General features: G+C 34.3%; 1 protein-coding gene across 12 annotated transcripts in view; it reads right to left on the minus strand.

The window, feature by feature from the left end:
* Positions 1-2,868: 2,868 nt before the first annotated feature.
* LOC125649140 (inositol-trisphosphate 3-kinase B-like) overlaps positions 2,869-17,472 on the minus strand; it is a 44,204-nt gene continuing 29,600 nt past the window's right edge. For 6 of the 12 annotated variants that reach the window (XM_048876384.2, XM_048876385.2, XM_048876382.2 and 3 more), the window contains 8 exons: positions 17,441-17,458; positions 9,487-9,589; positions 9,180-9,320; positions 8,577-8,704; positions 8,272-8,421; positions 7,169-7,270; positions 5,646-5,717; positions 2,869-5,425 (listed from right to left, as the gene is read on the minus strand). In XM_048876384.2, the coding sequence (XP_048732341.2) occupies positions 5,177-5,425; positions 5,646-5,717; positions 7,169-7,270; positions 8,272-8,421; positions 8,577-8,704; positions 9,180-9,320; positions 9,487-9,589; positions 17,441-17,458 (963 nt within the window). In that variant the 3' untranslated portion in view covers positions 2,869-5,176. The remainder of the gene's footprint in view (positions 5,426-5,645; positions 5,718-7,168; positions 7,271-8,271; positions 8,422-8,576; positions 8,705-9,179; positions 9,321-9,486; positions 9,590-17,440; positions 17,459-17,472) is intronic. The other 6 variants (XM_056165985.1, XM_056165988.1, XM_048876388.2 and 3 more) reach the window with 1 other exon arrangement.

The raw sequence follows: 17,472 nt of genomic DNA on the forward strand, positions 1-17,472 counted from the left end.
TGTGATTTATCTCGGAATGATAAAAAAGGTACTTTGTGTGCAAATAGGATACTTTAAGGTAATTCCACCCTTCTAGAATTATAGGTTCAATCTTATATTCGATTGTTGATTCTTCAAATAATATATCTTAGTAACAAATAAAAATGATAAAATAAGTATGTTGCGGTATTAATAATTTTTTTTCCCAATTAGCACACATATACCTGTATCAACGTCAGAAAATTGCAATTTTCCTTAAACACCATTATCAAAATTTCACAACAGAAGGACCATGGGCCTCATCGATCACCCGAGTCACCTTGGCCCATATCTGAAGACTTTCCATATATATTTGCATGTAAAACCCGAGTCCCTATTGTGGCCCCAACCTACCCCTAGAGGCCATAATTTTTACAAACTTGAATCTGCAATATGTCAGAAAGCTTTCATGTAAATGCCAACTTCTTTGGCCCAATGGTTCTTGAGAAGAAGATTTTTAAAGATTTTCCCTATATATTTGTATGTAAAACTTTCATCCCCTATTGTAACCCCAACCTACCACCGGGGGCCATACTTTGAACAAACTTGAATTAGCACTATGTCAGGAAGCTTTCATGTAAATCTAAGCTCTTCTAGTTCATTGGTTCTTGGGAAGAAGATTTTTCCTATATATTTCTAGGTAAAACTTTGATCCCCTATTGTGGCCCCAACCTAACCCCGGGGGACATAATTTGAACAAACTTGAATCAGCACTGTCTCAGTAAGCTTTCATGTAAATATCAGTTTTTCTGGCCCAGTGGTTCTTAAGAAGATTTTTAAACATTTTCCCTATATATTTGTATGGAAAAATTTAATCCCCCCTTGTGGCCCCATCATACCTTCCGGGGCCATGATTTTTACAAACTTGAATCTGCACTATATCAAGAAGCCTTCATGTAAATATCAGCTTTTCTGGCTCAGTGGTTCTTGAGAAGAAGATTTTTCCTGTATATTTGTATGTAAACTTTGATCCCCTATTGCGGCCCCATCCAACCCTCGGGGGCCATGATTTGAACAAACTTGAATCTGCACGATGTTGGGAAGCTTTCATGTAAATTTCAGCTTTTCTGGCCCTGTGGTTCTTGAGAAGATTTTTAAATGACCCCACCCTATTTTTGTGATTATCTCCCCTTTGAAAGGGACATGGCCCTTCATTTGCACAAACGTGAAAGCCCTTCACCCAAGGATGCTTTTGGCCAACTTTGGTTGAAATTGGTCTGGTGGTTCCGGAGAAGAAGTTGAAAATGTAAAAAGTTTACAGACAGACAGACAGACAAATGGACAGACGACAGACAATCAGAAAAGCTCACTTGAGCTTTCAGCTCAGGTGAGCTAAGAACTGGTTGAAACGATACAATATTATTCATAACAATTTCATGAAACTATTTCATTGAAAAATATACAAAATATTTGTGAAAATTAAAGGAAATCTATCGCATAATGGACTTGATAAATAATTTAACAAAAACAAAACAGAGTTATTGCCCTTGGATTCAATATTTCAAAACATATGATTGATTATGCATAAGTAATTTAGACTTTTGAAATATTTTATTGTTAACAAGATTTTTTACAATAACTATTGAAAAAGTCTCCAACAAATTTTATGTTCCTGTCATGCATAAATCTTGTTAAATCATTGACTTTTGCGAAATCTTATGATGTCACAGGAGGGTGGAACGACCTTAAAGTCCAAATTTCACTGCGATTTGATGCATTTGAATATCTAAGAAAACATGCCTAAACGATTCAGATAGATGTTCTATTTTTTTAAATAAAAAAATATTTATCAAAATTGAAAACGTTATTTGCTAATATTTTTTTAATGACCTTGACCTTTGGATTTCAAAAGCAACATGAATCTTGAATGTCATCAGGATTTGAAGTCTGATAAACATGCACCAGCAAGTACATGTATAAAAGTTAGAGGCAAGCTCAAATCTACAGTATATAGTGAAAAAGAGACCTTGACCTTTGGACCTCAAAATAAATAGGAACCTTCCTCTCTTGTGATCATGTTAAGTAAGTTTCACAAAGATGCCCCTAGTAGTATGAAAGTTAGAGACCGGACAAGCTCAAATCTATGGCATTTAGTGACAGTGACCTCAAAATAAATAGGAACCTTCCTCTTTTGGATGTGATCATGTTAAGTAAGTCTCACAAATATGCACCAAAAAGTAATAAAATTAGGGACTGGACAAGCTTATTGTGGACGCTGCCAGCCCATCCTTCGCCAATTTAAAAGCCGAGATTTGCTATGCAACTCAGCTAAAAAGATATATCAGAGAAATATATCTTAAAAAGAAATTGAAATGAAATGGTCAAAATTCAGAAATATTACGATTTTTCAAAATTTGAACCAAGCCTGATCGGAATTATGAAAAAGTAGTCATAGAGAACATTTTAATCAGAAAACTACATTTCCTTGATGTAAAATGGTTTACAAATGAAACAAATTCATAAAGGAAACTAATTTCTTGATGAACAGTGCATAAGATTAGCAACAATATGATTATTTTAGTAATTTCTATCAATTTTGATACTTTGGTACTTTTTCCTCTCGTTTGAATATAGTGATTATATCTGAAATTTGGCTATTTCATTTCAATTTCTTTTTATTAGATATTTCTTCAATCTATCTCTTTTCTAACTAAAATGTTTTTTTTAAAGATTTTATCCGTAGATTTAAAAAATATCAACAAATAACAATTTCAATTTTTCATAATATTTTTTTCTAAAAGATTAGAATGTTTATATCTGAATATGTTCCAGTCTTATCATAACCATTGCATATAAACAATCCAATACTACATTGTTCTTGTTTGGGTGAAGAAAAAAATCACAAGATCGTTTCAACATGAATCATATAATCTTTATTAAAAATATTTTCAATTTCACATTTTTCAAAGTTTTGTAGAAAACATTTTTACATATATTTCACACAGAGATAATAATCTGTATGGCAATCTACATTGTTGTGAGAGAATTCTATATTGATAACAATCTGTCCAGAATATTCATCTGTTTATTAACAACCCTATGAAATTGTTACACATTTTGATAATTTACATTTTTGCTTTGACTTACTCGAAATAAGGAGGAGATAGGACACACAATAAATTATACAACAATCTGACCCCCCCCCATAATTGAAAGAAAATATAAGGAATGCTAATACGTTGTATCTAAAAATTCTGGTAGAGATCCCAAAAGTAACAGTGCCATTAGAGCAATCTCAGACCAAACATTACACGTTCAAAACATATTCATGAAACAAATCTGCACAGAAACCCCAGGTGGGGTATACATTGCAGCACAGTTAAATATTGCACATCTCTGTTGCTATTCATTGGCCACCAGGCTGCATGACCATTATAATTTTCCATTGCTGTTTTTGTTTTGGGTAACTATACTCAATTAAATATACAGCTGAATCCAATGCAGGAAACTAATTTCAGTTCCTACAGATACTATTGAGACATATCTTGACTTTACGATTTCATACACTATCTATACCTTGCACAAATATATAATTATAAATATAGATATATACATGTACTTTTCTTGTAATACAAAACTCAAAACCATTATATTAATAAGGCAAGAACTGCAATATTATCTGCTGTTTGACTTTAAAAAAATGTCCTTAGTTTTCATAGATATACATGAATAGAGATTTATGCTTTAATCAACTAATTCATGCATGCAACAGTTCTAACCCGAACTTGTAAACCACGCTCAGATCAAGTAAAAGTAAACTAATGACCAGTTCTCGTAATAAAAGTAAAAGAAAAACACACACAAAATTAAGATGACTGATTATACAGCTACAAGATTGTACAAAACATCAGATCTGTACATATATACAGTAAAACAAACAGGGTGGGAAGGACACGCCCCCTTATGATGGGAAGGACACCCCCCCCCCTCCTCCTTATGATGGGGAGGACACACACCCCGTGATAGATCTCCAGAACAAAGAAACATTGACAACAATATTCATTTAAACATTTGACAATAAACAGCTGCTCTAGCCTGGAAGATCCTGATTTCTCATGTAAAAACAGAACTTCACTACATAGTTAAAACGACTAACAGATCTTAAGATTCATTCCTGTAAAATTATTAAAAGAAACTTTGATGTACATTATTGTTCCACATGCCCCCCTTTTTTTTCTCTTGAAGATATTCCTATCTGTTGGGTCTCTGACTTGCCCATGTATATACATTATATGCTCTCATGTAAAAAACACTATGGGAATTCAAATGGCTTGTTTTACCGAATTGTTTTCACACAATCTACATGTACAATACTTCTTCATATCTAGCAATACCTCGACATATGTCACCTAAAAAACCTTTTATTTTGTTATCTAGTGCCTTCTATTATGATTCTAAATGTTTATATCTACACAATGCCAAAATACAAACTTTAATTATCTAAATACTTACTTACACAATGCAAAACATCTTTTTTAAATGTTGATCTTACAGCCACCCCTTTCCCCTCACAAGTTCAAGCACCATCAAGAAACATAAGGGGGGGGAGGGGGAAAATATGGTACTCATTTAAATTTGTATCGACCTTTCGGACTATTTTCTTTATTGTGATATCAAGGTAGATTTTGTGGAGCAAGTCTGAATCTCACCAATGACACTGGACATCCGTATCTATCTTTGTGGGGTCTTATTCTTCATGACAAGTAGTTTCAGGATATACAGTGAAGAAATGGACATCAATACAAAATAAAAAATTCTTCTATGTGTATCTAATATACATCTCATTAAATAAGGTGTGCATATTGTGGGAAATTGCATTGTAGCAGAATGGAATTTTTCCATTTTATCATGTTAACGAAATCTTGCCCGGCAAAATCCTTACAACAGGCTAGCCTGGCAGCAATGATTCAAGTCTCTAGATTTCATCCACACAGCTCATTAAATCTTCAATCTGTGGACTTGTGTGAGGAGATTGATACCTAGAGAAGAGTAAATTCAGGTATGCCCTATACTACAAACTTTGAATAAGACAGTGGGTCTGCCAGTCTGGACAGAAGCACCTTGCAGGGGTCTCGGCACAGGGTACAGACCGCTTTGCGTTGAGGGTTATGAGTATGGTTTCGATTTCACAACTTGATCAGCAGTTTCAATGGCGCATCTATTCACTGGGTTCACTGCTGTTCTCAGTGTCTGTTACACTTCGTAGTTCCTTCTCACTTTCTTCTAGAATGGAGATAAGATTGTCCAGACCAAACAAATACCCATCTTCATGATTGCCTTCCACCCAGGGGCTACGATGATTGACCTTGACATGATCTGGGAGGGGGTTTGTTTTCCCGAAGTCGATCATCCACACACTTGCCTGTCCCGTTTTATCATGGACGAACAACAAAGAGCTGCCAATTACCTACAATTCAGAGTAATTAACTTAATTAAACAAAGGGCTGACAATTACCTACAATTCAGAGTAATTATACTTAACTACACTGATACCAATGTAAGACAAGAATGTTATATGTAATTTGTAGAGTGGAAGTATTTAAAGGCAAAATATATGAATAAATCTGCTTTTAATAATTAATTGACATATCATTTGATAATAGCTTACGTTTATAAATTTTACAAACCTCGTGTGAACTGAAGAATTCGGACACCTCCTGAGTGGTTCTGATTGCTTTTAAATGCTTGATGTATCGAGACTGTAAATAAAAAAAAAAGAAATGAAAACACAAATGAAAACACACTTGACACTCATGAGAAGTTCAAATGAAGAATAAAATGTTTATAACAAAGAGATATCTAATTATACAGAATATAGCAACAAATATCAAAACTACCAAAAAATCATGAGCTTTCCCTCTCATGAATTCTGTAAAGATTTGAGAAACCTTTCACTTAACAATTTAATCATTTTCAAAATCAAAGAAACACCCATTAACTTTTCAGAGTTTCTATTTACTAAATGGAACACTTTTTCCAGCCAAGTTACAGACGCTAGCTCTTAACGGAGAATCTTCTACACATAATCTGATCTTCAGTCATAAAACTGAACACAGTATCTCCATGACCAGAAGCTGACCCAAGACAAATGATTAGATGTCAAGGACACCTGTAAACAAATACTTATGTACAACATATTGTGGTGCTTTATCTTATTTGATAGCATTCAAGACAACACAATGACTTTCAAATTTATACCCTCCTTCAATATTTCTTAATAAGGATGTACCTCCAGGTCACAAAAGGTAGTTTTAAATTGCTAAAAGTCATAATTTTCATAGTGCTTTTCCACATGATATCTGAATATAAAGTGAATTTTGATAATCCGTCTTTGAAATTAGTCACTGGCCCAAAGACAAAGTCCAGTAAGTTTAGGGTTGAGCTTGTACAATTAAAACGTATACAAGACCTTCAGGCCTGTGCTTTTCATCAATATCACTGACTTTTAGCTGAAACTATATTATGTACTGAATGGCATGACGATTGTAATCAGAGTCAATACTGACTCAGTATTAAAGATAGTGTGCCTTCCATCTCACTTTAACTAATTTTTTTAAAAAGTGGTTTAATGTGCTCTTAAACTCTCTTTTCAACATTCTTTTCAAATCTGAGAAAAAGTAACACTTTGAGGCTGATTTGGACCAGTGAATTTCTCTTTGGCCTAAGACTGTTGATTGTGTAAGTATGTTGATTGTGTAAGTATTCAATCACGAGTACAAATAAAAGTAAAAATTTGTTTCAAGTGTAATGTGACTGTGAAGCATGATTAGAATCTTAATGACTCCTATTGGTTTTAAAATTATATGGTGATGCCCAATGTCAAAATCATTGGTGCACAATTAAGTTAAATGGCTTTTTCTTCCAAACACTTTTCAAATCCTGCTAATTTTCTACATATATGTATGTTTGTAATTATTCTTAGCAATCCATTGCGTTTTACAACTTTAATTCAGTGCGTTTGACATTCCCTATACACCGTTATCGGAGATGTGCACTGTTTGAGTCCATCTAGAAAACCACTCAGGTATGACAATCACATGACTAAAGTAAAATGGGTTATAAGAAATATGGTGGATGGGATGAGATATGGAGGATGGGATTAACTATGGTCTGTTTGTGAATCCACATGTCAGTTTTGATTGATACTAACATAAACTTCAGCTTCAGTTCCCATGAAATGTTTCAATGCTTCCTTTACTTCCTCACAGCTTCTGGTTTTCTTAAAGTTTTTACTGGAAGCACCATCCATTTTCTGCAAATATAAAAACCATAGAAAATTCTTTCAAATATAAATCAGTAAAGATTAAAATTCAAATCAGTTTAAACATTGACAATTGTCAAGACATGCTACTAAGTCAGGAACCATGCTGCAGTGTACAGCAAGTCAAACTGTAAAGTGTAAAGTAAAACGTCTGCTGAAACAGTTCCCTACACTTACATACCTTAAAACAGTGATCAGTCATCATCAAACTAATCACAAGCCCCTTCATAATCAATAATACCAGCATTACAGGAACTTCTCTACAGTCACATGACTTCTGAGGAGAGTTGTCTCCCCTCTAACACACAGTCACATGACTTCTGAGGAGAGTTGTCTCCCCTCTAACACATGACTTCTGAGGAGAGACGTCTACCCTCTACCCACAGTCACATGACTTCTGAGGAGAGACGTCTACCCTCTAACCCACAGTCACATGACTTCTGAGGAGAGTTGTCTCCCCTCTAACACACAGTCACATGACTTCTGAGGAGAGTTGTCTCCCCTCTAACACACAGTCACATGACTTCTGAGGAGAGTTGTCTCCCCTCTAACACACAGTCACATGACTTCTGAGGAGAGACGTCTCCCCTCTAACACACAGTCACATGACTTCTGAGGAGAGTTGTCTCCCCTCTAATACAGTCACATGACTTCTGAGGAGAGTTGTCTCCCCTCTAACACACAGTCACATGACTTCTGAGGAGAGATGTCTACCCTCTAACCCACAGTCACATGACTTCTGAGGAGTCAGTTTGAGAAGAATGAATTGTTAGTGTTTTTGAATTCCGCTTTGGATTTTTATACTTTAAATTTTGAAATTCTTTCCATGATTCCCTTATTCAAAACCAATTCCTCTCTGAATGAAAATGTAAAACTACAGCAAGCTCCATTCGATAGCCATCTCAGACCTGCATGTTTGTCCATAAGAAGAGGACGTTAAAACAGATATAGAATTTTTTTTCAAAAATGGCAAGTTTATATCTGACACCCACCTTAATACCCTCTATTCGGAAGCCTAGCTGTGCGGATGACGACATGTCATCTCTCCATTGCATGTATCGGGGCTTAATGACAGCTCTCTGTGCATTCTCCTCCTCTGTAGGGGCTGACGGATCCACCTCTATCATTTTTTGGTACATATCCTACAAATACATAATGTATCACATACAGGATCTGTTTGTTTGAATGTGACACACGTGTATAATCTCTCCAGCTGTTAAGATGCCATTCTTAGACATTTTATCACACAGACAAGTATTTTAAAAAGTTTCATTTCTTGAGTTGTCTGTTCTCTCACCTTCCTGAGTTTGGGTTTTTCTCGAGCTTTTTCCAGCTCCTCCTCTAAATATGTTCTGGATCCCATTTTGATATCCATGACACATGGCGATTTAAACTCACACAGCAGGTCTTGTAACTGTAAGTATTCTAAAGCTAGATAAGGAAAACTCTTCCCCTGATTGTTCCACAGAAATTGTCATATAAATGTTCCAATAACATAAATTAGAAACAAAATGAGTTCTAATCTGATTATAATATTTAGTTAATGGAACATTACTACAGTGCATGTTCTATGAGTTTTGCTTTCTCTAGGTTTTACAGGTAAATTTCAAGGCTAGAACTGACACCTTCCTTCTACCTTGATAGACTTCCATTATTGCATCCATCACCCCTGTACACCCGACTCTGATCAACTAATCTAACAACCAACAATGTACTACATGTATATATCATATTTATCTCAAAACTCCTACAACAGAACCATAAAAATGTAAAGGTGTTAAACAGATCAATGATTTGCCAGGATTTGTATATTTTAAGTCTGATTTTTAATAAGCTATACAAGGTGTGACTATTGGTATTCACAACCTTGTCTGTTATGGTGTGAGTTACGTAAGGATACTTTCGTTGTTTTTGAAGACATCTCCTCTGTATTCGGGTACGTAAGATCGCAGTACATCTCTCATTAGTTTGTCAAACGCCTTCTGTTCTTTGGAATCATATTTCTTTAACACCGCTCCTGGTTCACCAGCCTGGAAATTCCCTGCCAATCAAAAGATATTGTATTTTGAATTATCTATCGATCAGTAGTGTCATTTTCAATGTCAACTCCCTCATTTCTTACTAACTGGCCATTCAGGAGTATAAAATGTATGTCATTACTTATCACACAAAACAATGGTTTAGCCATTCAGTTTTGTTGTTGTTACCTTGGTGACCAGCAAGCTGTATCCATGGATACCTGTGTTTCTTAAACTGCTGAATAAAGGGCGACCAGTGTACAACATTGCGTATCTTCTTCCATGAACTTTGCTGTAAAAACAGAGGATATCTTGGTTACAAACTATTCATATATCTGCTCTCAAATTGCACTCAAAATATTTCTGATGCTGCAGCCCCTTTGAACCACCTGATTGATGATTGATGAGGTTCAAATCTGCTGTTAACCTTGGTTGGCTTTGATAAAATATCTCCCTAATATTTTCTTTGAATACATGTATAGCCTTCTTCTGAACAATTTTACTTATTAAGCTATGATATCAAAATACATCATATGTACTGTGTATTCAGTACCCCGGGCTGACATTTTTTTCACTTCCCTTTGTGATCTGCTCATGTATTCAGGCGCAGTAATTTAAATCTTGCAGATTGCAATAATTTCTCACTGAATCAGCTTGCAAAATCTTTTTTTAATTTTTAATATTTAATCGAACCTTAGTTCCTTATACTAGTATTTATACCATACTGCTCATTGAACACAATATACATGTAAGTAATATTGAATATACAGCATGATGTCGCCTACACAAACCTTGCACGCAAAAGTACGACGATTATTAGTCTCGATGATAAACAGAGATTATATCTATCAGTTTCTACCATGTACGGCTGTAGAATTAATGTCTTTTAATATTATTTTATCTAAATAAACTTATTTTTCTGCATATTTATCATGTTTACAAGATTTTCACTCTACAAATATTTACCACAATATAGCCACAGTCTTGATTAAATACTGATTATAAGTTCCCAAGTGCAAAAGTATCGTTGATTACGATCTTATTCCTTGTCATTAGATATGCATGTACTCAGTAAATATGTTAACTTTCACCTCTCAGTGCACCGATTCACACACCAAAACAAAATGGCAAATCAAATATGGTCATGCAAACATCTGATTCTATCATTTGAACTTAAGTTCAGTTTCTGTGTCTAAAGCTCGAGACCGGTACTGCCCCCTTTCAAAACCTGGGTCCAGCCCACTACACAAACCATGTCCAACTCCTAATGACTTCATCCCGAGCTAAGGACCGGTCATTGGCACTGTCTGGTGGGAGATTATGATGACAGACCATGCAAAATGTACTCACATTGAAACAATTATAATCATATGAAGTTTTTCATTGATATTAAAATGTAAACACAAAATTTAACCCAGTGTGGACTACATCATTGCATTTAAAATGCCACAATGATATAAGAGCAGGAGTTATTTAAGATCTGAAACTGCAATTAAATTTGTTATTTCTCCGTCAATCATTACTGATTAGTCTAGCTTTTTAACCAAATTTCTCAACACTGACCTTCTGTATGTGTTGAATCAGAAACCAACATCCAAAACCAAACAGGGATACCAACATACACTGCATGACCATCATCCTTCAAGTTACTGAAAACAGACCCCATCTGTTCCACACCAACATTTCATCCTTAGAGCTACTGTTCCACACCAACAAAACCCACATAGTACAACACCCACAAACTTTGTTAGGTGCTGTGGGAAATAAGTATTCCATTAACCTTGCATAACACCCCATAACCCTCTCCACATTCTGGCTCTGTCATGGAGACCTAAAGTGCATAAATACATGTAACCCTAAATCCTTCACATCTAATAGAATAGAATAATATGATGGTCTTTGTCTGATGAGCTCCCAACTGATATCCACGGCATACTGAAGGTTGTGTTATTGTGAGCAGTGTTAGAAGTACCGACTTTCTGGCCATTACATACTGGCAAATGATCTGGGACTAAGTGACAATGAGCAAAAATACAAATGGCCGTCAACAGCGAGATCTCGATCTAATACATCTAGACTAGCTGTGTTATGTCTTTGATCGTAAAATCTTCTCACTTCAAATTAGCATCAATTTGAATTTTATGTCACTTACTGTCACGTACAGATAATAATACACTGTTTTCTAGAAAATGTGTTTCATTACAATTCATGAACAAGGGTAAGACACAAAATGGATACATCTGTAACCTAGAGTCTAGTATACATATTGGCTTTTAGGATTCTGACCAAATAACAAACAACACATTTCAATTCCCCAGGTGTCTTACCTTAGTATCAACATGCATTAAATCCTGATTTTTAACAATAATGAATTCTCCCTGACCTCTACAATTGCCAGGGAGCTGATACAATGGTGTGGACATGACTTCCATCACTCCAACCTATCAGCTTTCAAACAATCACTGAATCTATCTGATTCACTGTTTAAAATCTAACGATTATCTAGTCATCAGTTCCTACAGCCACCAGGTAATACAGATCACAACAATATTTCTCGCGGAAGAGCTTCCGCACATGATTGTACACAGACTGAATCAGGGCTCCTCCTTGTCACTTCCACTGCGAAGTCCTCCCACACCTAGTCAAACAATCCAATATAACACTGCTGCTTGTCACAGATCAAAATATCACTCATCAGAAACTGACAGCTGTCACAACAGGCAAGACTTCTGGTGACATTCTAGCAGGGAATGCATGCTGCCTTTAACACGCCTGACTTCACAGACCATTACTTGTGTATTGGCTGGATATGAGGTTAATGGACCAAATCATTACTAAAAATAGGTCACACCAGATTATAATGGACTAAAAATGAGGGAGGGGGAGGGATACAATGAATTTTAGCTCCAGTGATCACAAGACTGAGCTAATTAACCTATCTTAATTAATTCTTAGGAAGGAATTTCCAGAATTTATTGTTCCTGAACTTTATAGTCTAGCTCCCACCTGACATTAGATTTCCCCATCATTTAATTGATTTGGAAATTCTTGTAAATTTTATTGTATAGGCAGAATATTTCTAGAAACATTTTTATATGTAGGTCTTGTACTTGTATATACCTGAAAGTCTTGTAATATATTAGATGCATTACGAATTACACATGTACAATAAATGTTCATTAAAATTCTGCTGAATTAATATTCATATTTTGTGATATACAATGGCATTTCCAAGTTAAATGTTTTTTCATTGTATATTTAAATGCGATGTAAATTCATGCTGGATGCATTTTCTCCACATTTCAGGAAACAATCTGACATTCTTGTCATTGTAACACTATTTGAATTTGAACCTTCCAAAAACCTCTGTATATATGTGACACATGTTGATACTTGCTCATTATATTATACTTTATTCTCATGAACCTTTGATAGAAGCATTGGTACAGAGATACAATGAATAGACTCATAGCAAGTGCAATAAATTTCATTTTTGAAAATACACGAGGGTGTAATGAACTGAGTCACTTCACACCTTCATTCTTTACGAAAAGTATGCCAGCGTGAAGCGTTGCAATTCATGTTTGTTCGTATTTTCAAAACTGAAGTTTATTTCGTACATTTACATTATCCTCAAATTTTTGTCAGAATTCCCATTATTCATTGGCATTCATATTGTTTACAACTGTAGAGATCAAGATCAAAGCAAAAAACAATGGAAATGTAATATATATACTTGTACATTCATTGTATACAGATTGCAGTACGTGAAATGAATATTCCCTTCCTTACAAAAATATACATCTAGATTTAAATTAATATGATAATCTATTCAAATAAACTTGCAATTAAAATTCAGTTCATGTTTTGGAGATAATTTAAAATCTGTAATTAATACAGATGGAGTGGGAGTTCTGCTTTTTATGAAATTATGATGGATGATAAAATGAAATAATTTGAACACCTTTAGAGATGTTACATCAGCAATACAGATCTATTTTAACAGGAAATGGGCCAGTTATTCTAATTTTCACCGTTATGAAATTTTTCAAGAGTTGTTGTCACCTGATGAAAAATGGACAGAGTATAAGAAGCTTTTGAAGACTTTGCGGTTGTCGAAACCTGATCCAATACAGCATCGTATTTCTATAATTCAGGTACTGCCTGTTTCATTTCCTTCAACAGTACATCCTTGTCAATCACCAAATCCTCTTTAAATATTAATGTCTATTTCTAGACAGATGTAACACCCCAGAATATCAATATGGATTGTAAAATATTATGGAAGATTTACAAGATTGTAATGTACGTGACGAGAGAATCAATTTGGATGTCAAATGCTCGTCTTGACTTGATCAAGTCTGACGTAATCTTCTTTTAGGCTCCAGACTTTAATTAGAACTTAGAAGTACACTAAACTGTGAATTTCCTCAAGGCAAATTCCACCTCTCTAACATTACTCGAGACATATGACGCAAGCACGGAGGGGAAAACATGACATTTTATTCACCACCGTATTTCAAAAGACAGTATTTGTTCAGCCCCAGATTGAAGTGGTACGAGAGAAGCACATTTAATTTAAGATCAGTTATAACATAGGTAGTGACAAACCTGATAGTGACAAAATCATGGACCACAGAATGAATTTAAGTTCATATAGGGTCATAAACTTGTGCAGATCTGCATCCAAGTTATTTCATTATAAGCTACTCCTGTCATACAATTTGCTATCAGATCATCTCTTGATAATTATATGCTAAATAAAATGATATTTTAAAAATGAATCATACCAATAATGACATCATAATGCCATACTTTATATGTTATTACAAAAGTATGAATGTGTGCTGCACGTGTGGAATTCGATGGTTTTCTTTTGACAACGCTAACAAGGTGGAAGGCTTAAAAAATTAATAAGAATTTTTATCTATAGTAGCAGTTCTGAATTAATTCCTCACAAACTTGACAACAAGGAGAAATATTGGACACTAGATTATATTAACATTTTCAATGTTTTTGTCTTTGCAGATATTGATTTTTACAAATTGTAATATTTACATTTCCACTGTTTTTACCTTTGATATTTTTACCAACTGAAATGATAGCCATTTGAACAATGTGCGTACGAATCTTGATAGATGTAGCACAACTATTCTAATGGCTGGGATAGTCATGTTCTGACTGAAATGAAAGTAAAGTGTAAATTTCAGAAATAAAATTCATTTTTGAAAATAAGCATGTTCAAGCACTTCATGAAAAGTTAATGCTGGCCGGCGTGAAGCTTAAAAATGAAACTTTTTTTTCTAAATTTACATTTTACTTTCACGTTTGTTGGAATTCCCAGCCGTTAGAATAGTCATGCTACATCTAAGATTCATACGCATATCATTCACATTCATGAGGAAAATCATTTCAATTGATAAAAATATCAATGGCAAATAATATATAAAAATAGACTTCATTTTTGATAATACATGAGGCTATGAACAGCAACTCTTCATGCCAGCCTACTTTTCATGAAGTGCTAACATGCTTAATATTAATAATACATCAGATGTCCATCTCCAATTCAAATTTTAATCAACTTCCAGCATAACTGGGTAAAAATTCCAAATTTCTTCATTTTTCAATTTTTTTAAATAACTTTGAAATATTACATTTCATTTCAGAATACATGCTTATGTGTTGTAGCTTCATGTGTTTAGTGACCATGTAAACTAGACATAAGAAATATGATAAATTCCATGGCAGTCCCATTCTGTTATGCCTATCAATATTGATTTTGAATGATTAACTGTCATTTAGTTTAATTAAGAATTTATTACTCAACTTAATTCATTTGTTTTCTCTGATTGAGATATCCAGTATTATGTCACACTAATTGTAAACAAACTTTGCAACCGTCATAACCAGGCCTATATCTCGAAGAAATTTATATCGCTTGAAAATTATTCAAAACTTAGCACATGTATATAAATACAATACAGATGATTTTAGTATGAACCATCAAAATGAAGGCAAATGTACATTACATGAATATTCATGGAAAAACATCTTGTCGAACTTACACAGTAATGTATGTTATTGTAAGCCATTTGAGATATATAAGAGCTGTTGAGTTAGTTAAAGTTTGTAGCACATTAGCTTGGTGTGGCCTGGAATTGGTTGCCAAATGGACCAGCACTGAACAGAGCCCAATATTTAGGCTTCACACTGTCTTGGAAACATACGTTTGCCAGAGGCTGATCAGGACATATATTATGATTTCTTGATTAATTGTAATTAAGGAATAAATGGTGAGGTTGATGTATCTGATGGAGGAATATATAAATAATGTAAGCATGCAGTAATTTATATAATCCGCTTCATCTATCTACAGAATTATCCATACTCTCATTGTATTTATCAATACTTTCAATAATGTAAAATACTTCAATCTGATTGGCTGAGAAACAATTGAAAATACTGTTTCCCAGTGGGAGTGAAAACCACAACCTCGAAGTTATAATCCAGCAACAGGAAACATTTAAGAATGGGTGATATTATAAAAAAAATGGTCACATGCGTCAACTTTATGTGGGAAGATGCAGTCTGGATTAAAAGAGACAGTAATCGGCAGCTTGGACTGTGTAACTATCGTAAAAAGTGATCTTGTGAATTTTGAATTCAAATTTCACCATTCTGAAATTTTCTTTTTCTAATAAATGTAAGACATCCCAAGAAAATTATTGGCAACTGAGGCGCAGCCTCCACCACATATAATATGTCCCTAACAACACAAACAACCCCAATACTCCTTATCTGGATATTTTGTGAAATAAAAAGACATATAAGTTTACAAAGCATTGTCCCCTCTGCAATGTAAGCTAGCTACGAGAATGAATAGCAGAGGATCAATTATTACAAAAAAGACATTGGTGAATGTAAGTAGTAGTACATAAATAATAAGCTGCGAATTATGTTTACATTCATATAAAGTGTACTAGCTGTGTTGATCTTACACATTTCTAGGAATCATCAGAAGAAGAAAAAAAAAGGGGAAAAAAGAAAAAGAAAAGGAAAAGTCATGAAAAAGCAAAAAGTGTACTTAGCTGTGTTTGTCTTACACGGTTTTAGGAATCATTAAAACAAAAAGAAAAATATATTTTAAAAAAAAAGAAGTCAAAATCAATGGTCATCTGAAATTGATACACATATATCTTATAATCATGGACTTCGCAGCTCACTGTAAGTTAGCAGATACATGTACCAAATTAATTAAGGAATGGCAAACAGAGCACTGCTGCAATATCTTCTGAATCTTAAATTCAGTTTATAATCTTAGTATCCACAGAGATGATCATAAAATTCAAAGTCGCATAAAATGTGCAAACAAAATATCTCAGAAAATTTAAAAATTCAACGTGATTGCTACATTTAGCAGAGCATACCTAGCTAAAACATAACACTAGGCAATACAGTTATTTTTTTCTTAATGTTGAACCTGAATGTTGAATTTGTACATATATATATTTGTTGATTACTTAAGAACTTTTGCAAAAGAAAAAAATTCCTTTTGCCCCTTGTTTTCCCCCTCCATTATAAGGTTCATTTCTCTGTGATGTCTTCAAGACTAAAACAAGGAGTGTATAGGCCATATAATTATGATGTTTCATGAAACATTGGAATCTGATGAATGGGATAATGCATGCTTGGGAGGTGAGGGGGGCTGTTACTGCTGGGATATAAATTAGAACTTTTCTTTACTTGATCCTGATTACCGCACCCACAAATTTATGAATCTATACCTGTCGTGAGCCACTCAGGTATCAACTCTTTCATATGATAAATGAGACATTCCCGAGATTGTTCAAGTTTCTTCTGTAACACAGTATATAAGATATAAAAAAAATTGTCATATGCTCTCATTTCAGCCTGCTTTCCTCCCACAAGAGGCTAGCACTGATTAGTGTAGAGTTATATCTAATGAGTACAATGGCAGAACAAGAGATAGCAGCTGTATTTAATAACCCTCCCTATCTTTTACATGGCAAGCGATAACATTGAGTGCAGAGAGATTTGTGACTTAATGGGTTAAAAGCTATCTAGACATTGTGCAATTTGATTGCTGGAGTGCACAACAATAAACTACATAACAACTCACCCAGTCCGCACAATCCAGCTTCAAATAGAAAT

Source organism: Ostrea edulis, chromosome 5 (assembly GCF_947568905.1).
Source record: "Ostrea edulis chromosome 5, xbOstEdul1.1, whole genome shotgun sequence".
Classification (NCBI taxonomy): Eukaryota; Metazoa; Mollusca; class Bivalvia; order Ostreida; family Ostreidae; genus Ostrea; species Ostrea edulis.